The sequence below is a fragment of the Trachypithecus francoisi genome, unplaced genomic scaffold (assembly GCF_009764315.1).
Source record: "Trachypithecus francoisi isolate TF-2019V2 unplaced genomic scaffold, Tfra_2.0 Lachesis_group10, whole genome shotgun sequence".
Lineage (NCBI taxonomy): Eukaryota > Metazoa > Chordata > Mammalia > Primates > Cercopithecidae > Trachypithecus > Trachypithecus francoisi.
The window spans coordinates 41,340,427-41,360,772 of record NW_022681455.1 but is presented as its reverse complement, the minus strand read 5'-3'; the positions used below and the strand labels follow the sequence as shown (position 1 = coordinate 41,360,772).

General features: G+C 43.5%; 1 protein-coding gene and 1 long non-coding RNA gene across 2 annotated transcripts; both read left to right on the top strand.

Annotated features, from left to right (window-relative positions):
• Nucleotides 1-2,689: 2,689 nt before the first annotated feature.
• On the top strand, nt 2,690-6,299 carry LOC117087190. Its single transcript, XR_004438721.1, has 3 exons — nt 2,690-2,814; nt 3,500-3,757; nt 6,172-6,299. It is a non-coding gene; the product is annotated as an uncharacterized LOC117087190 (long non-coding RNA).
• A 1,329-nt stretch (nt 6,300-7,628) lies between these two features.
• On the top strand, nt 7,629-19,221 carry TREM1 (triggering receptor expressed on myeloid cells 1). Its single transcript, XM_033217096.1, has 4 exons — nt 7,629-7,769; nt 11,572-11,925; nt 13,157-13,349; nt 18,199-19,221. The coding sequence occupies exons 1-4, from the start codon at nt 7,721-7,723 to the stop codon at nt 18,302-18,304; spliced, it is 702 nt and encodes a 233-aa protein (XP_033072987.1). The 5' UTR covers nt 7,629-7,720; the 3' UTR covers nt 18,305-19,221.
• Nucleotides 19,222-20,346: the final 1,125 nt, after the last annotated feature.

Here is a 20,346-nt window from a genome sequence, read left to right as displayed (position 1 = left end):
TCCTAAGACATAGTGGGTTGGAGCCCCCTCTTAATAAAAGACAAGAACGCTTGACCAACTGGGTTAGAGACCCGACTTACGAGGGTTAGAGTCCCTTCTGAGATTTAGGGGGTTAGAGGTCCCTATCGGTAAAGTCCTTCTTGGTAAAGTCCTTTTTGGCTAAGAATGAATTTAGCACTGTGGGATATTAACTGCTATTCTCTTTGAAATAATCTGCTTTGCTGATGGCTGTGGGTGACAGGGTTAAGCGTATACAGGATCATGGGGCATGGGGAGCATTTTCCTTCCTAAAAAGGGGAAACTTGAGAGCTGATGGCACTGCTGGAAAAAGTTCCTGCTTGATCAACAAGTGGCTGCCTGAACTTTGCAGTGTTGCTGCAATGGGTGGGTCTTTCTCTGGCCTCCCTGAGCACCTTAACTTCCTCACCCTGCCTTAGGCAATGCTTTCTCCTCTCTCTCTGTGCAAACTGGTTGAATGAATGGTAAAAATCACTGTTTATCTCCTCTGTAAAGTTTTGATTAATGGAAGAATTAATTCATGAAGATAGTCTTAAGCTGTAGTGAATTTGGTGTGTTTTGTGTGTCTTTCTGTGTTCTATAATGCAGAGGAGTACTTTAGGATAGAACACAGGCCTTGGACACCTACCTGTAAGCCCACTTTTCAAGACAGCCCAGTAAACTGGTCAGTTACAAACTTTGCTGCAGGTCCCTGAAAAAACTGGATGAGGTTTCCTTCCTGTCTAGTATGTCCTTGGGAGCTTGACCTTATAACCATGTGGCCATGCTTTCTCTTTTCACAATGGCAGACTGGGTTTAGGGTTTGATTCCTGGCTTATGGGATAAGTCCTCTATCTTCTGTCTGTCTATGTATTTATATGAATCATGTGTGTGTAATATAAAATAGTTAGATTAATTGGTTTAAAAATAAGTGCTTAAATCAAATATTTTGTCAAAAAAGTTAAAAAGTGTAACATCTTTTGGTTCATATGACTTAAGTAATCTTTGGGAAATAAAAACAGTTTTAAAGATTATTGGTAAAATAAAAATATTTTCAAAAATGTAAACATTTGGTCTAAATTATGCAGGTCAGATATTAAGTTTCCTAAATGCTTTAAGGTCATAAACTGCTTCTTTGACTTTTAAAAGTTGTTCAATGTATTTTGGAGCATTGATTCTAGATAAGGCCTGGGGACATGTGAAATTAGCCATGCCCCCTAGCTATGCTAAGAAGGTTCTTCATAAAATGCCACTGTGACTCTTAACTATTCAACTTGTCTGCTTTACTGCTAGGTGAGGCCTGGGACACGTGGAGTTAGATGCTGGAAAGAGTCAGCCCTTATCTGCACTTTTGCCTGGTGTGTCCTAGGCTAGGCTCCACACCTAGTACATGATTAAAATCCTGAACTTAGCAAGGTTTTCACAATAAGTAAAAATTGCTAAAAGTTAACATTGTAACATGTAATTGAGACTACTGAAGAAACAGTTTTACATGCAGGGTGTGTGAAGAAAGTAGAATGTGTTTTTGGTAAAAAAAAATTATATGAACTCATGGGAATGTGGATTTTTCTTGCCTAGATTAAAACGTTAAAGGATTATTTTAAGTTAGACAGAATAAAGCTGAAAGTTTAAGCAAGTTGTGGAAGATTTCTAAAAAACTAGTTGTAAAAGATATTCTATGTGTAAACATATTGGCCAAAATTAAAGAGGTATTACTCAGATTTTCTGTAAATTAAGCATTGAAATAAAAGCACAATAGGTTTTTCTGAAAGCAAAAGCCTGCTTATAATCTGCTCTTTAACAAAAATTTATAAAGGTTTATGAGAATCTTACCTTATGATAAAACTGATTAAGATGAAATAAATTAGTCTATAATGTTTTATTAAAAATTGGGCCTGACATCAATAATCTACTAATGCCATAGTGACATTTGGTTTGTTTGATATTAAAATCATACAGAAAGCATTATCAAATATAAAATCATGTTTGGTTTTCTTTGGGCTGTATTTGTATAAACATGTTATTGGTATATGTTCCAAAATTATGGGAAACTCCTATAATTCTATATGACTTAGTGTATGTTATTAATAATTGTTACATAAAATCATTGCAAGCCACGGAGGTAACCAGAATTTTCTAGTCAATTATGACTTTACTAGTGGCTGTCCTAAGACATTTTGCCATCCACAGACAATTGTTGTCTTGTTTTGGTTCTATTTAAAAGGTGGTTTATAATCAGCTATAGGACTTTAAAAGCTGTTCTTAAATGCAGCCTTCTGATAACTCTGGAAATAGTGACATTAGAATAGAGGAAACAACTTTCAGAACTCTCATGGAGAACTGGAATGTTCATGAATATCAAACAGAACAGGAGTTAACCACATAAACTAAACTGAAAAAGTATGAAGTAGTCTTTTTGACTTTGCTTAAAATGTTGCTGATCCTTTGTTTTGTTTTTCAGAGTTAAGAAAACTTTTAAGCTATTTACAGCTTTTAACAATTGAGTAAAGTATACTCCTCTGAACAAAATTTGGAGCATGTTTGTTTCTCTTTACCCGATTTCTCCAGAATTTAGAAACTATTTGTGAGTATTCTTAATTTATGGCAATATAGTTATTTGTGGAAGTATAATAAGAATCTGTTTTCTTCTGCAACAGCATACAGTGGAAAAAACTGGTTATTTTACCAAGGCTTTGACTGGAATGGCATGCTTTCCTTTAAGGAATCAGATTTGACTTCTAGAGCCAATAAAAGCCCCTTGAGGAACTGGACTCACACCTTGCCTACACAGTCCATGTACAAGGTTTCTTACCAGTGGTAAGTAAAGAATGTCACTTTCTAACAGGTCCAGGACCCCCAAGAGGAGTAGAATTTACTCAACTCAGGTATTTAAGGGTACAACCCTATGGCTGGGCTTCACTTTAAAAAAGTCTTATGTAAGATTCCTTCCAGGGAACAGAGTTCCATCAAAGCCAATTTAAAAAGGGCTTATGTGAAAAATAATGATTCTTGCTGCACTTTATACAAATAACCAGGCCAAGCATAATAAAGCAAATCTGTCTTGCCATGATTTGTCTTTAGTAAAAATGGGAAATTGGAAAGAGAAATATTATGTTTCAAGAACTATGGTACACTTGTTATTAAATTCTAGTCTCCTCAATTTTAAGTTTGTTTTTGCAATTTAGGCTAACCTTGCTTATTCCTGTGAACCAACCAGTGACTTCTGACTGCTGCTCAGAAGAAACAACAGGAAGGGGAAATACAAAAATCTGGATCAATATTTTAATTCTGAGCACATGTTGGAATTGGCTAACAACCCTATATCAGCTTGGTTTTAACAGCTGCCCAGTTCATGGAAAGCCTTCTAATTTAGTTTACTTGGGATAATTTTACTTATTTTGCTTTATTGTTGTGGAATATATTGCTGTTTTACTCTTTGTGTAGGAATGCAAGATAAGCTTACTGAATGTTTTCTTAAACTGAACATTTACTAATCTTCCAGACATCAACTTTTGTCAGAACTCAAGAATAACGAATGGCCCTCAGCATACTGATGCTTTCTGACTGAGCTACTCCCTGCACTGAATACAAGAGACCCTAATAGTTCAGCAGGAATATCGTCACCCCATTCAGCCTGAAGAAGTTACAGAAAACAGATCTTCATCCCTCTGAAACCCTTAGGATTAAGGGTTCCCTTATTAAAGGGAGGGGGGAAATGTCAGAGGCGTGTGAACCAGAGCAGCTGCATCTTGAATAGGAGGTGGGTAAAATGAGGCTGGGACCTACTGGGCTGCATTCCCAGATGATTAAGGCATTCTAAGTCACAGGATGAGATAGGAGGTCAGCACGAGATACAGGTCATAAAGACTTTGCTCATAAAACAGGCTGCAGTAAAGAAGCTGGCCAAAACCCACCAAAACAGAGATGGCAACAAGAGTGACCTCTGGTCATCCTCCCACCAGCACCATGACAGTTTTGAAATGCTATGGCAACATCAGGAAATTCCTCTCTATGGTCTAAAAGGAGGAGGCATGAATATTCTACCCCTTGTTGGGTATATAATCAAGAAATAACCATAAAAATGGCCAACCAGCAGCCCTTGGGGCTGCTCTGTCTATGGAGTAGCCATTCTTTATTCCTTTACTTTTTTAGTAAACATACTTTCACTTTACTGTGTGGACCTGCCCTGGATTCTTTCTTGTGTGAGATCCAAGAACCCTCTCTTGGGATCTGGATCTGGACCCCTTTCCTGTAACACAGTCACTTAGCACGGCTCATCAAAGTATCCTGTCCCACAACTGAGGTGCCCTTGTTTATTGACTGTGTGAGTGAGCTCGTTACTCAGTCATCGTCTCTCTGATTAACACTTCTTTACCTTGGTTTGAGTGGAGATTCTGAAACTCACTTTGTCTTTGCTGGCTGGTTCCCTGTTGGACTCTCAATAGGGGCACTAGAGGGATACTGGGAGGCTGGAGGAGGAAGACAGGACACGTCCACTGATTTCTGTTTCATCCCCTTCCATTGTGAGTAACCTCAGCGATGCTTTTCAAGGGCAACAGTGACTGGTTCCAGTTTGCAGTTTTCCCCACCCTCAGAAGTAGTCTCATTGGACCTCCTCAGAGATATCAGCACCAGGGTCACACCATCCTCAGAGATCTGTGTTCTGGTTCCATGTGGGTCCCTCCTCTGAGCCAGAGAAGAAGATATTGTATATGCAATCTCATTTTTAAAAAATGTTACACATATATTCTAGCTAGGTTAGATTAACCAATCTTTATTAAGGAAGAAACTGCTAATTTACCCCGTAGTGAAGATTGAGACCGACTGACTTGGGGCACTGACTTATTAAAGACAAAACAAAGCAGAATAATATTGGTATTATTTCATTAATTGTATCAATTTTGAAACTGTATTAATTTCATAATAGCTCTGAAGATAGAGTTTGACAAGTACAAAAAGGTTCATGGTACCCAAAGACTAAATCTTCCTGGTGGTAGAGGCCACCCTATGAGCAAGCATGGAAATGGGACATGTGACCCAGCCTTAGTAAAATTAACAGGAACCATAGGTCACAAATCACTATGTTCTTCTATGAGAAGCCTTAAGAAATAATATCTTGTTGGGAGCAGTAGCTTGAGAATTTAAAGAGACCCTAGTAGTTAGGCAGGAATATCGTCATGCCTATTCAGCCTGAAGAAGTTACTGGTTGGGTCATTAAACTCCTCAGAAAAATAAAGTGGTAAGGATTAGAGAATGCTGCCATGCACTGCACAAGGACGTTTTGGTCCATGACAGACCTCATATACGATGGTGGTCCCATAAGATTATAATGTCATAATACCGTATTGCTACTATGCCTCTTCTATGTTTAGATACACAAATACTTACCATTGTGTTACAATTGCCTACAGTATTGAGGACTGTAACATACTGTGCAGGCTTGCAGCCTAGGAACATGCTTTACTTTAATTTATGTTCAAGTATCATTCTCGCTTAGATTTTGTGAGGTTGAAAGATAATTGTTTAAACTGGATGTGAATGGAGAGGGGGCCTCTGGAGAGCAAAGTGCCCTCTGTTCCCCTTCCTAATATTAATAGTCTATACCATACAGCCTCGGTGTACAGTAGGCTGTGCCCTCTAGGTTTGTGTAAGTGCACTCTATGATGTTCCCACAACACAAAATCACCTAACGACACATTTCTCAGAATGTATCTGTCATTAAGTGACACATGACTATTTACACTGTTGACCTCAAGTACACAAATAGATCAGACAAGTGGAGAAAGACTTCCTTCTAGTTCATTCTAATTTAAATACAGGTGCTGTCTGTAGTTAGGAAAATGTGAAGGAGCTATCAGCCTCCGGTGATATTCAAGTCTAATTAGAAATTCTTCTTGGACTGTTTAGTTCAAAGCTCCCTCTTAATCTTCCAGGAACTTAATCCTCCACACAAAGTATATGAAGACACAAAAATGTAGAAAGTATATATTTCTACATTGTGTAGAAAGTATGTATAGCTATTATTTAAGTGTGGAATATTAATTTTGTTGTAAGAAGAGGGATTTATTCACTGAAATGAGCTGTATTAATCTGACTCATCGCCACAGAAGTCACACAGGCTCTTCTCTGAGTCAGAAAATGTTAAGACCTTTCGTGTCTATTTTTCCTTTTTAGGGACTGTTTGACTACAGCAAAAGGAGGGGCCAGCAGATTTCAGTTCGAGCATGTTTGAAGCCTGTTTTCCGACATTATTTGTAAAACAAAAAATAAACATAGTAAAATCTCCACTACAAATGATCTCTATAAAGTGTAATAACATGATTTAAGTTTATTTCTTATTTTCTATATTTTATAAATTGCTACATTGAACAGTTTTAATTTAAAAAATTAAAGTTAACCTTGAAAATTTTTTTGGTTGTTGTTTTAATTTGCAGATATGATAGTACCTTTTAGTTGTTCCTATACTTTAGTAGCAATGAATTTGGGTATAAAATATTAGGGTCATAATATTCTCTATACCTCATCCCACTCTCTCATGGTATTTGTTACTCAGAGAAGAAATTGGAGTCCTGATTATTTTGATTCCTTTGAAGAAACCAAGTTACTTTTTGTTTAACAGTAGGAGTCGTTGTATTTAAATTTAAAAATTTTCACCTAGACACTTCCTATTCTAGATCTCACTTTATGAATTTTTTCCTTGCCCATGTTGAAGTCTCAACCTCCAATTTTAGATTTCTTCTCAGACCTGGAAAGCATATTTTTAAGATAAAATTTTTAATCTTTCTTGTGATCCACCATTCCATTTTATGCTTTAAGGGCATCTCTAATTTGTAGATTGGAGTTCTATTATTTTTCCTCGCTTAAATTTCTGAGCTCTTCTAAATGTCTTTATTCATTTTACATTTGGGAATATTTCTGAAGTGAATCCTCTCCATTACTGATTTGACTTTCACACTGTCAAATCTGTCTTTTCTTGCTTCTAATACAAACCCTGCTGGATTTTTTCTTCTTTCTTGAGTGTCTTGAATCAAGTTTCCTTTTTAAATCTAAGTCTGTTCTTGTTGGATGGTGGCAGTGTCCTCTCAAATTGTTTCTGGGGTCCCTACACTACTGTGAGCTCCCACGCCAAGTCTGTGGCAATGCTGAGGACAAATGCAGGGTATGGCCCTCCTGGTAATGAAGAGGAGGTGCACCCCAGGTCACCAGAAGCCAAGAGAACCGGCGGGGCTAAGCAGGGCAGGATGTAGAAACATGTTCTCACAAAAACCATGAAGATGAGAAGATGAGATACGATTGTTGCCGCCTGTCCCTATGTGGGCCTGACTCTCTTCACTACGCTAAATTGGATGTGAATGGAGAGGGGGCCTCTGGATAGCAAAGGGCCCTCTGTTCCCCTTCCTAATATTAATGCCTTACTTTGATTTACATTCAAGTATCATTCTTCCTTAGATTTTGTGAGGTTGAAAGGTAATTGTCATTATTACCACAGAAAGGAAAACTGGAGTTCAAAGAAACTTAACTGAGAAGTGAGTCCTGGTCTCTGGATTCTTTTGTTGATGTCAGGAGTCACAGCAACTGGTGATGAAACAGAGCCCAGGCTCAGTGCCTCCCAGGAATGTCCTCACATCCTGTTGTGCAACTTTCTGAAGCCTCTAGGTGACTGTGGTGCCTTGTAGCTGTCCCGGAAGCCCTCAGCAGCAGTTGGAGTTGGTGCACAGGAGGGATGAGGAAGACCCGGCTCTGGGGGCTGCTGTGGATGCTCTTTGTCTCAGGTAAGACAAGGAAGAGGAGTGGGCAGGGATGGCGTTTGGTCCAGGATCTCGGGGCGCCCTTTTCTGTTGAAGCTTCAGAACACAGGGCCATCCAAGATAGAGCCACCCAATAGTTATGCCAGACTGTGCTGCTCTACCCAGAATCGGGAGAACGTGCAGTGTCTGCACACAAAAGTAAAAGAAGGAGAGAGTCAGGGAAACAAGATGTCTGTGCATGTTGACGTTGTCAGAGACAGGCAAAGTCTGGCATGGGAATAATGATAGAGTAGATCTCATCATGGCATGATCTACAATGAGTTTACTTGATGTTGAAATTTTTTTCTTATATTCCATCATGATGTTGGATGTTATATTCCATTTGATGTTGACAGTCCGTTAAACCCAAAAGGCAGAATTGATTTAACAAATATTTCCTAGGGGTCTACTATGGGCCAGCAAATATACTACTGCTGAGGACACAGATGTGACCAGAAGAGGCTGGTGCTCATTTTGGTGGGGGTGATCATCCCAGCTCTCCATGGCACGCTGGGATTGGAGGGCACAGTTGCTGAGGCTCAGCAGGGCCGGCCCATGCCCCAGCTCTTCCATGTGTCTCCTCTTAAGATCTGCACAGCTCATACCTGCACCCAAACCAGAAGCATGTGGGGCTTTATTCACTCCTCCTCCTAATCCTTATGAATAACAGGAGGAAAGTGTCAATATGAGTTAAAAGCGAGGCTTGCCTTAGGAAGGCATGAAAAATTGGGGAGAGGTATTCTCTTGGGCCCTCTACTTTGAGCAAAATCATGGACACCTGCCTTGTAAAGCCCATGCTCAGACGTTGCTCTGGGGCTTCTTGGAGCTGGAGTGATAATCTAGATGGGCAGAAGGGATTTAGGTCCTCATGGACAAGTGTATTTCCTCGTGTTTGATTCATGTTTTTCTGAAGGAGAACTGGGAGACAGCAGAGGGCTGAAGGTTATGTGCTTGTGTGAGAGAAAACCAGTGGTATATATTTCATTGTGCCCTGTGGGGATAGGTTAGAGGTTAACCTGAATGCTCCTTGCAACTGGATGCTTATTTATGCTTGGGCCAGGACTGCTCTAATCCCTATCAGACTGTGTTGGGCCATGTAGCTCAGTGCTTTAGATGGAACCAGAGTCCTTGGGTTTGAATCCTGGCTCTAGCACTTAACTATGGTGAGACTTTGGGCAAATCACTTAATCTCTCTGTGCCTCAGTTTCCTTATCTATAAAATGGGGAGAATAATAGTGTCAACTTTTTACATTACAAAGATTAAATAAGATAGTCTTCGAAAACCCTTAGCACATAATACTTAATAGGTAGTATTTGCTACCCTTTTAATTAACATATTCAAAGGAATTCCCTTCTTGCAATGCTGCACAGACAGCTCAGCAGCCTTCGTTTCTTACTGTCTCCTTCTTTCTGTGAGAGACAGGCAAGTTTGCAAACTCAGTCACCTGTAGCTCCCACCTTCCCTGGGGAGCTGGCAAATAAAGGAGATTTATCTGTAACATTAACTTCAGAGGTTAGGGCTTTCGTGGTGACAACTTGAGGATGGAGTCTGTGTGTCTTCCAAAGAGCCCAGCACAGTCCCTGTGATAGAGAAGTCTCTCAGCCACAGTCTGATGAGTGAGTGAACCAATGAGGGAACCAGGCTTGGTTTCAGACAACACTCAGCCTCTGCTCAGCTGCCTCTTGGAGGGGCACTCCTGACCGGAGTGTGTGGGAGTTGCCCAGGAGGCCTGTTGGCAAGGTTTCCTTAGAAACTGGAGTCTACTCCCAGAAGAACTGGCTTTCAAGCCTGGTTTCACCTTTAAAATCCTTGTGAGTCCCTGAGTTGAGTCTTCCTAAGGTCAGGCAGATCTGCTGGCCTCTCCTGGGGTGGGCATGCCAGGGGGCTCCATGAAAGGGGCAGTGCTTGTCGTTTTTCACCAGGCCTGCAAGGCCCTAAGTGTGTGGTATTAATAACAGCAGTACTAGTGTTACCTTGACCCTCACAGTAAACCCAGCAGCACTGTCCAGCCTGTTATTTGGTGCTCCATGGGGGAAGGTACCCTAGGCCTGAGTGGGTAAGCTACAGTTTTTCAGCAAACTTAGAAAGCCCTGGGTGTCCAGCTGAAACACGGATCTTGGTCTTCTAACTTCTGCTCTGCTTGGCCTCCCATCAGCAAGGCTCCCTTGGACAAGGCCAGATGAGCATTCCCAATTCCAGATGGTTAACCCGGTTCAGTCTCCAAGAATGTGGTGGAAACCATTGTCACTGTAACTCAGGGGTTCTCAAACCTGGCACTATTGACATTTGGGGTGGGATGATTCTTTGTTGTGGGGGCTGTCCTATGCACTGTAGGATGCTTAGCCTGGTATCCACTAGATGTTAGTAGCACCCACCTCTCTCCCTGGTTATAACAACCAAAAATGTCTAGATATTGTCAGGAAAAGTTGTGGCAGGGAGCAAAAATTGCTGCCCAGTGGAGAACCACTGCTGTGACTCTGTGACATCAAAAATTGGAGGGGGCATTTCTTGGCTCAGGTAACTGGGAAGTACAAGGGGTGCTCCTCTGGAGCACAGCTGAGTCCATGACTCAGATAACGTGGGTTTTTTTTCTCTCTCTCTCTTTCTCTCTCTCCTCTCCACTCTCCCCTCTCTCCCTTCCTCTCACTCACTTGCTGCCTGTTTAGCCATTCTCAGGCAGCCTATTCCCACATGGAAGAAAGTTTCACATAATAAAGTTTCATATCTCACTAACCTGTGAATCCCAGCAAGAAGCATTTCTCTTAATGGCTACAGCAGTCTCAGGGAGGATTCTGATTGGTCCAGCTCAGCCATGTGCTCCTTCCCAAACCAATCAGCCTGGCAAGGCCCAGGCTGGAGTGCAGTGTTGTGATCTCGGCTCACTGTAACCTCCTCCTCCTGGGTTCAAGTGATTCTCCCACCTCAGCCTCCCATGTATCTGGGACTACAGGTGTGCACCAGCATGCCTGGCTAATTTTTTGTATTTTTAGTAGAGGCGGGGTTTCACCATGTTGGCCAGGCTGGTCTCAAACTCCTGACCTCAGGTGATCTGACCTCCTCATCCTCCCAAAGTGTGGGATTACAAGCGTGAGCTACCACACCTGACCCCGAGATGGGGTACTTGGATTGGCAAAGCCTGTGTCCTGTGCCCATCCTTGAGAATGTGGGCAGCCCCAATAGTAGAGCCACACAGGATCGTTCCCTTGGAAAGGGGTGCTCTGCTACCCAAAGAAGGGAGAAAGGAGTGCCAGGTAGTCAGATATCCATGCTCATCATGCCCTCCAGACGGCTTCCTCACTGTTTGTCCAAAGGTCTTTTGAACTGATGTTCTTGCCCTGACTTAGGTGAAGTTCCTCAAGCTGTCCTTGGAGCCACTCTCTTCTAGCACTGTGTCTTTGCATTCACTTTTTATGTCATACAGCCTTGTAATTATTCCCTCCCACCATGCTGCAGCCACTTGTGGTCTTAGCACAATGTCCCATGTTCTGTCTCCAGTTGGGTAGTTTCTTCCTCTCAAAGTCAGTCTTCCTGTGATCATTTATGAAATTTGATCCTTGTGCACCATATGAAGTCTCACTCTTATAGTAAAAAACCTACTCACAGTGGAAAGATCTGAGGTCTAGTGCTGGCTTGCAGGGCAAGTTGTGTTTTCTCTGGAGGCCTCAAGAACATTGTCTGAAATATGGGTGGTTGGACAAGAAAAACAGGGGGCTCCTCTCCTTTTTCCCCACCCAGAGAGAGAAAAATAATTCCTCACAGAACCCAATTCTCTTTCCCTGCTTATAGAACTCCGAGCTGCAACTGAATTAACTGAGGAGAAGTATGAACACAAAGAGGGGCAGACCCTGGAGGTAAAATGTGACTACACACTTGAGAAGTATGCCAACAGCAGGAAAGCTTGGCAGAAAATGGAGGGAAAGATGCCCAAGATCCTGGCAAAAACAGAGAGGCCTTCAGAGAATTCCTATCGAGTCCAAGTTGGGAGGATCATACTAGAAGACCACCCTGCTCATGGTTTACTGAAGGTCCAAATGACCAACCTTCAAGTGGAAGACTCTGGACTGTATCAGTGTGTGATCTACCAGCCTCCCAAGGAATCTCACATGCTGTTTGGTCCCATCCGCTTGGTGGTGACCAAGGGTGAGTGGCCTGGGATTGGTGGGGACAGGAAGGCCAGGTGAGGAAAGGGGCAGGGGTGGTAGCATCAGCAGAGCTGGGGTTCAGGATTCCTAGCAGGCTGTCTTCCTCCCAGAAGCTCCTTGTCTCTCATCTGAGGTCTAATAGTAAGTAGAACCTTCCATGCATGAGATTCTCCTTGGATAGCAGAGCCTAATTTGGGGTGCTGTGGTAGGAATTGGGGTACAATTAAGGTGAGTGGTAGATTTGGGATAATTTAGTCCCATTCTTTGTTCTCCACTTAGAAGTCATGTCCTGACTCCCCCTCCCAAGGATGCATTTGGTGGCATGCCTGTGTGCTTCTAAAGCAGCCCCTCTCAGAGCTTTCTGTGGGCACAGACCACCTGGGGATCTTATTTCCAATGCAGACTCCAACTGAATAGGTCCAGGGTGGGACCCAAGAGTCTGCATCTCTATTGATCTCCCAGGTGATGCCAATGCTGATGGTCCATGGCTCCCATTTTCAGGGAGCAAGTCTCCAGAGCTCATACACAACTCTATCTCACTGGATAGGAGAGGCCGGTTTACTTACCTGTCCCCTATTAATTTCAGACCTGCTTGAGGGAAGCCCCTGTGCCTCCCTGGGTTCTGCACCCTTAACAAATAATGTAGTTTCTGACACAAAGTAGGCTCTCAGTAGATGTTGCATTAAGGAATGAATTATGGAAGACAGAGGAAAGGGAGGCAGGTTCAAGTTCCCAGCACCTGGGGAATTCTAAGCCTGAGGAAGACAAGGTGCACACACAATATATTAATAAAAGATAACTTTTAAAGCAATATGTCATAAGCCAGGTGAATGAAAGGCAGAGTGAATCAAGTAAGCCTGGAATTATTCTTGGAGAAGGTGGGGGCACATGAATTGGTGAAGAACAGAAGGCAAGTGCATTTCCAGCAATACGAATGGCAAAAAATTCCTTTCTTCTTCTCTCTTTCTGCTCTCCCTCACTTCCTGCCCTTTTTTTCTTCTTTCCCTTTTTCAATCTCTGACTCAGGTTGACTCCACAGTATTTCTTTGGTTTTAGCAAAAGAAAACTTTGCATTTGGGCCATGCTTATTTCCCTCCTCAGCTTCATTTACCATACCACCTACCCGTCCATCAACTCATCCACCTTTTCATCCATATATCCATTCACCCACCCATCCACCCCTTCATCATTCATCTGTCCATCCATCCATCCAATGTGTCTTCTTGCAGGTTCTTCAGGTACCCCTGGCTCCAATGAGAATTCTACCCAGAATGTGTATAGGATTCCTCCTACCACTGCTAAGTCCTTGCGCCCACGCTATACCAGTCCCAGAACGGTGACCCAAGCTCCACCCGAGTCAACTGCCGTTGTCTCCACTCCTGGCTCTGAAATCAACCTTACAAATGTGACAGATATCATCAGGTATGGTTTCAGGCCCTGGGCCCCTGGTTTGGACACTGAGCCCTTTTTCCCCAGTCCGTGTGCTGAGAGGATGTGAAAGTGAGGGAAAGGGGAGGGTGGGGCAGGAGCTGACTTGAGTCATGTTAGTCTGGGTAGAAAGGTCCAGGGGGAGAAGGAAGTGGTGATGGAGAACAGGGGAGGCTCTCGGTCAGTCTGTCCTTCTCCCCAGTTCACCTTCCTTGTTTCCTTGCAACCTGAGTATTAAGGAGAGGGAAATGGCGTCTTCCCCAAATTCCAATGGAGCTCATCCAACCCCAGGGGTCTGATGGGTAGTGGGAAAGCACTCTGAGTGAGGGGCCCTGGATCTAGTGTCGTCCTGACTAACTGTGACTCTGGGTGAGTCAGGAACCCTGTCTGGCTTTAACTTCCTTGACAATTCAGTAGGCATGCTAGAAACCCAGAGCTGGAAGACATTGTCCACCTAACAGCTCTCAGCAGGAGCTGGAGCTGGGGCTAAATGCAGTATTGGTTTTTGCCTTATTGTTTTGTAAATAATATTGTTGCATGTGTCCAATTATAGATCAATAGAATTAGAATTTTTGCAGATGAGATCCATCTCAGTATTTTTAATAAGATCTTTAGGAGACTTCTAATGTGTACGCAAACTTAAGAACCACTAACTTAGCAATTTCACACCTCTGTACAGTTATTAAATGTTGATTTATATTAGAATGTGTTTATCATTAAATATTGAATTATCAGGGAGGAAATATTCTTTCACATGACCACTAGTCTAACATGTCTTTTTTCTCATATTCTCTTCTAGTCTTTATTTATGTTTATACATATTTTAATATGGCAGTAAGTCTAATTATACCTGTTTTTTTCTTTTCCGTGCTGATATTATTCTTTGATGCTGCTACCTAAATTCCATAAATATAATTTCAGTAAGTGCATATTTTTCTATCAATTGGGAAAGCCATAACTTACATAATCATTGGCCTGTTCTTAGACATTGATATAGTGTTGATAACTCTGAGATAAACATTTTCTTGCAGATGTATTTTTCTTCTTTTAAATAATTAAATGAAATTTCCATGAGATAATTTAAACACTGATATCATTTTGTATACAAATAGCATCTACCAATGGTCTTCCAAAAGATTGGAAACAATTTGCAGTGTGATTCATTATGCATAAATAAAGCAGTGTCACTGCAGGCTTACAGACATGGATTTAGTCTTTTAAATCATTAAATAGTGTGAATTAAATCACATTCCTGCTAAAATGAATGTGAACTGGTGCCTGCCCTAATTTCTCTATGAGTGAAGACTCCACCTCCATATGGGTAGTAGTAGTGCCTTTTTTCCCATTACATTGTTTGGGGAACAGAGTGTTCATTAAACCTTTGTGGAATAAATCAAACGAACGATCCACTAAGAGTCAATTCTTTTTTCTCTACTTTCATTTTGCAATACATAAGTTAAGAGTACATGATCTTTGCCCATATTCCTACTTTTACGGGAAGGAGGGCCTTAAGTGTAAGCTGTCCAGGTTCTGAGCCTTTTAAACAAAGAATTGGACAAGATGCACAAAGTAACAAAGGAATGAAGCAGTGAAAGCAGGAATTTATTTAAGCGAGAAAGTGCTCCCCAGGGTAGAAGTGGCCCCGAGCAAGTGGCTCAAGGGCCGGGTTACAAAGTTTTCTGGGTTTTAAGTACTCCACGTGAGGTTCCTCTCAGTTACCCCTTATCTGTATAAAGCGTTTGGTTTGTGGCTACCTAAAGGCTGAGGTGAATTGGCGCCCTCTGAGATAAACGGATGGTCATTTCTGATTGGCACATGACCAATCCAAGGCACTCTCCGTTTCCATCTGAGACGTGGTGGAACGGGGAAGGCTGTGGGGAGAGTGGCCTTTGATCCTTTGCTGCCGGGGAATGGGGAGATGGGGTTTTTCCTTTTGGTTTAGCTTTAGAAAATTTGTTAATTGGCCTTCGGTTCCCTGACCCCAGCCCCAGGAGTTTTCCTTTTGATCTAGTTTTGGGAAATCAGCACGAATCTGTCCTAGATTCCTTGCTCCCAGACCTTGGTGTTGCGCCTTGATTCAGCATGAATTGGCCTTATGTTTCTGTCTCCAGACCCTATTCTCCTGCCTCGCTACTAGAGACTGCATCTCTCTTTTACCTGTTAACTTTATCGTCTAATATGAACTATCCTTTCAGCAAAAGTCCAGTCTGGAATCCACTCTAGCTGTTTGAAAAGAAGAAGCTTTTTTCCTTTCCTTTCCTTCCTTCCTTCCCTTCCCTTCCCTTCCCCTCCCCTCCCCTCCCCTCCCCTCCCCTCCCCTCCCCTCCCCTCCCCTCCCCTCCCCTCCTTTCCTTTCCTTTCCTTTCCTTTTTCCTTTCCTTTCCTTTCCTTTCCTTTCCTTTCCTTTCCTTTCCCTTTTTTGTTTGAGACAGGGTCTCACTCTGTCAACCAGGCTGGAGTGGAGTGGCGCAATCATGGCTCACTGTAGCCTCAACCTCCTCCCACCTTTGCCTTCTAAGTAGCTGGGACCAAAGATGCATACCATCAGGACAGCTAATACTTTTTATTGTTTTTGTAGAGATGGGGGTCTCCCTGTGTTACCCAGGTTGATCTCGAATTCTTGGGATCAAGTGATCCTCCCACCTCGGCCTCCCAAAGTGCTGGGATTACAAGTGTGAACCACCACATCCAGCCAGGAAAAGAAGGAATTTAATGTAGGGAATTGTTTGCCCAGGTGATGGAAGAGCTGAGACACTAATTTGGGGATGGAGAGACACTGCAGATGTAGCCACTATCACCTTATCTCTATGTAGGTTCCCCAGAAGCAAGCCATAAAGTCTTGTTAAAATGTTTTAGGACTAGGCATCCTGGCTCACATTTATAATCCCAGCACTTTGGGAGGCTGAGGTGGGAGAATCACTTGAGCCCAGGAATTTGACATTAGCCTGGGCAACTTAGCAAGATCCTGTCTTTACACAAAAATAAAAAAATTGGCAGGGCATGGTGGCATGCACCCATGGTCCCAGCTACTTGGGAGGCTGAGGCAGGAGGATCACTTGAGCCTGGAAGATCGAGGTTTCAGTGAGCTGTGATCAAGCCATTGTACTCCAGCCTGGGCAACAGAGTAAGATCCTGCTCTCTCTCTCTCTCTCTAAAAAAAAAATGACAAAAAGAAAAATGTTTTAGGAAGTGATTTCTGGCAAAGCCATTGAGGAAGTGGGACCAGGAAGGGAAGGAAGGCAAGCAAGGTTGTCATAACCAAGGAGTATCTCACAGGATAACTCTGGCTCAGTCTTGTAAAGGAGCTCTGGGGACTCCTGGGTCACATTTGGAGTTGTCCCTGTAAGGGGCGGTAACTGAGCAAGGGCAGCTCTAACCAAAGCCAAACACATGAATTCCTGGCCCTTCAGGGGGTTGGTAGCTTGTGTGCAGCCTTGAAAGAAATGCAGGTGGTGGCCTGTTGGGAGTGGACATGCCCCGTGAGTTCAGCATAGGAAAATGGTACAGCACTCAGAGTAGATAAGGCAGAGCACTCGCAGGAGAGACTTGGGGAGGAGGTGCAGTGAGCAGAGCCCAGAAGCCAGGACATTCAGGTTACAGCACCGGAATCACGGCAGATGCTGAGGATGCTGAGTGGGCCACAACCATGTGAGGGGTGAGAGAGATGCTGGCTCCTTGTCCCTTGCTGCCTGTCTCTCTGCCCCATCCCTGCCCCCGTCTCTGCCCCCTGTCCCCTACCAGTTGCTGAACTTGACCAGGCAGCCTTGGGAATGTAGTCCCCTGTGCTACAAATCAGGGCTGTTGACTAGGGGTGGATTTCAGGCAAATAGGCAGTTTTCTGCTTTCTAGCTCCTTTATGCTGTTTCCCTCTTTGCTAGTTTGTGCATGTGGTTTTAAGTTTTGTATAGGTGGATGTGTTGATTTTAAATCAGTTGCTTTGCTTTATTCCTTAATGTGTCTTCTTCTATTTCCTGGTGACTTTTCTTGGATTGTTTTTTAATTTTATTTAAATGTTTAATCCAGGGGGAAGATTTATTCTGCTACATGCTGTAAACTGTAGAAAAGGCAACTCCATTATCATGTTGCTGTCCAGATACTGCAACACTATTTACTAAATGATCCTCCTGCCTCTCCAAGTAGCTGGGACCATGGGTGCATGCTACCATATCCGGCTTATCCACTGGACCTCTGATTTCCTTAGACGTTACGTTCCCGCATGGCACTGGCTCTGCATCTGGCCTTTTTGTTCCATTGCCATCTGTCTGTCTCTGTTTCTTACCATGCCACATCCTTGTGCTCTCATCTGCTTGCATGTCTGCTGATGGAACTGGCCAAGTGCCCCTTACTCCTTTGCATCTTTTTATTATGATACCTATTGATGTTTACCCAGAACCCTTAAAATCATTTCGCCAAAATCTATAAAATTCGTGATGAGATTTTCACTAGGGTTGGATTCTTCCCGGTTTATAGGTGAGGAAACTGAGCTAAAGAGGTGAGATGACTATCCCAGTAGGCAGGGGATGGTGCTGAGAATAGATAGCAGGTTTCCTAGCTGGGGTCCCCTCTCCCTACCACATCACAAGGAAGAGGATGGGCTGATCAGCCTGAGAGTCTCCCAACAGTGCCTCTCCTGGACAGGGACCTATACTCTCCACTGAATTATTTCTAATCAGTAGTTTTTGGCAATGAGACAGACCGAAAAGCACAGGGTCAGGCAGTGTGGGAAAGGTGCAACAAGGACCTAAGCAGATGGGAGTGGGACATGAAGGCATTTTCTAGAAGGAACACATGCATGTGGGGGAGCCTTTACCAGCAGTAGCATTCAGCCTCCTCTTTCCTGCAGGGTTCCTGTGTTCAGTATTGTCATTATCGTGGCTGGTGGATTCCTGAGTAAGAGCCTGGTCTTCTCTGTCCTGTTTGCTGTTACGCTGAGGTCATTTGGACCCTAGACCCACGAACCCACGAGGACGTCCTCTGACTTCCAACCATATCCATCTGGCAGTTGTGCCAAGGGAGGAGGGAGGAGGTAAAAGGCGGGGAGTTAATAACATGAATTAAATTTGTAATCACAGGCTACTTTTAAAGTCAGTGTCTCACCTTCCTGCTCACTGCCCTCATTTCTCTAATAACCTTGGGTGGGCATTTCCACCTCAGAAAAGAAGTTACAGCCCCAAACATGCCTGGTCCTTCATTCCACTGGCCACTTGGGGTTCGCATGAAGTACAGACAGGTCAATGCTTTTCACTGTAATTCTCTTGTGGGGGCTGTGACGTGCAGAAGGCACACCTGATACTTCTGCTCAGTTTTGCCCTGGACCATACAATTTTGGCCTGACCTGGACAGAGCTCCCACTACAGAAGCATCCTGCTTGCCCTATGCTGGGACTTCCTCTTTCTAGCATCAGACACTTGGGTTTCATGCGTATATGTGGTTCTTTCCAACACTCCCAGAAAAGGGTGTTGAAGATTGTGGAGCATGGAGAAATAAGACATCATGGTGAGAAAGTGCATCCTTCTCAGAAGAAAGAGTTAAACTGAGTATCTTGTCCTGAGGAAATACTGGCAGACTGAGATGGGATCCATAGGAGAACATCAATAGACAGTGTCAGACATCCTGTGTGCATTTATTGCTGGATCCTGAAAATAGCCCCATGAAGGCAGAAATATATGTGACTGGAACGAGGCCACATGAGTAAGTCACCGCCCACTGACAGGAGTGAAAACTGAAGAGCTCCTTACCTGAAGGACCCCAAAGCCATATGGAATAGAATGACCAGGAGTTCTGCCTGTGTCTAAATGCCTCTTTCCTGTATCACACAAGGGGCAGGGATGGTGGGGTAAAAGCTCTCCCCCTGGGAGGCTTCTGGAGGCTGTCCCCATGTGCTCGCCTAGTTCCCCACTCTGCCCTCCTCCTCCTCTCTCAGTCTGCTCCTGGAGCACCCGCTTCAGTTTCCATGCTCTCTCCAGTGCCTTCCTCTGTGAAGTAGGTAGGTGTTCAGGCCACCACGGAGAAAATCTCTGTGGGAGATTTTCTTGCAATCTCCCACAGATTTCAATCAGGATTTTGTTATTTCCCACCATTCGAGCTTTAAAGGGAAACAGGCCTCATGGATGGGGAAAGGATGGTGGGTCCTTCCAGCCCAATTTAGTGATGTCCAGGGCAGATACTATCCTCAATTCCCAAGAGCAATCATACTTTTCTACATATACAGTATGTCTCATGTTAGGTAAATGTATTTTCACAATGAGCTCCACTTCTGTGGAAACAATTGTCTGCACGCAGAGGTCCAGCTCCCAGCCTGCTCCATCACATAGGGACTTCCCCATTCCCCTGAACGCTGCTCTGTCAGAACCTGCCCAGGTAACGGTAATGACCCTAGAGAGATGACTTCTGAACCCCAATTTTGGGCCCATTAGAAGATGTGTGGGGGGCATTTATTTCATCCTGATGCTCTGGTGAGAATCTTTGCAGAGGCACTAGATCCAGAAGGTGTTAATCTCTGCATTTATTTTCTTACCTAAAAGAATCAAGCAGCTCAGAGGCAGTGACTGTGCAGGATGCAGTGTTTGTATGCTGAGCTTGCTGGTCTGGAACTTGCACTTTAGCAATCCCAGTGTTGCTCCTGTTTATGAAGTTGACAAACTGCCAGGGCAAGGGAGTATTATCATTAAATGCATTCCAGGAGAGGTGGAATACACGAGGGCGGTGTTTCTCAGAGGTCTTTAGACCACCTGCATCAGATTCTCCTGGAGCAGAAAGCAAATGCTTAGAGTTCAGGGCCCCTGCAGACCTTCTGTATCCTAGTATACAGCTCCCTCTTAGTGAATCTCAAGCTTGTTTCCAAGAAGTCATTACACTCCTTACGAAAGCCCATGACACATTCCTAGAGATGCATCCAGATGTAACCCACTGCATGGTCCAGTGCATGCCTGTGTGCTTAACTTATTATAGATCAAGTGTTATTTAAGTCCAACATATAAAACGTGCCTGA

Excerpts from the sequence above, each read along its gene's own strand:
- TREM1 (XM_033217096.1), top strand. The coding sequence starts at position 7,721 with ATGAGGAAGACCCGGCTCTGGGGGCTGCTGTGGATGCTCTTTGTCTCA. Across the intron at positions 11,926-13,156 it reads CCGCTTGGTGGTGACCAAGG|GTTCTTCAGGTACCCCTGGC; the intron begins GTGAGTGGCCTG and ends GTCTTCTTGCAG. Across the intron at positions 13,350-18,198 it reads AATGTGACAGATATCATCAG|GGTTCCTGTGTTCAGTATTG; the intron begins GTATGGTTTCAG and ends TCTTTCCTGCAG.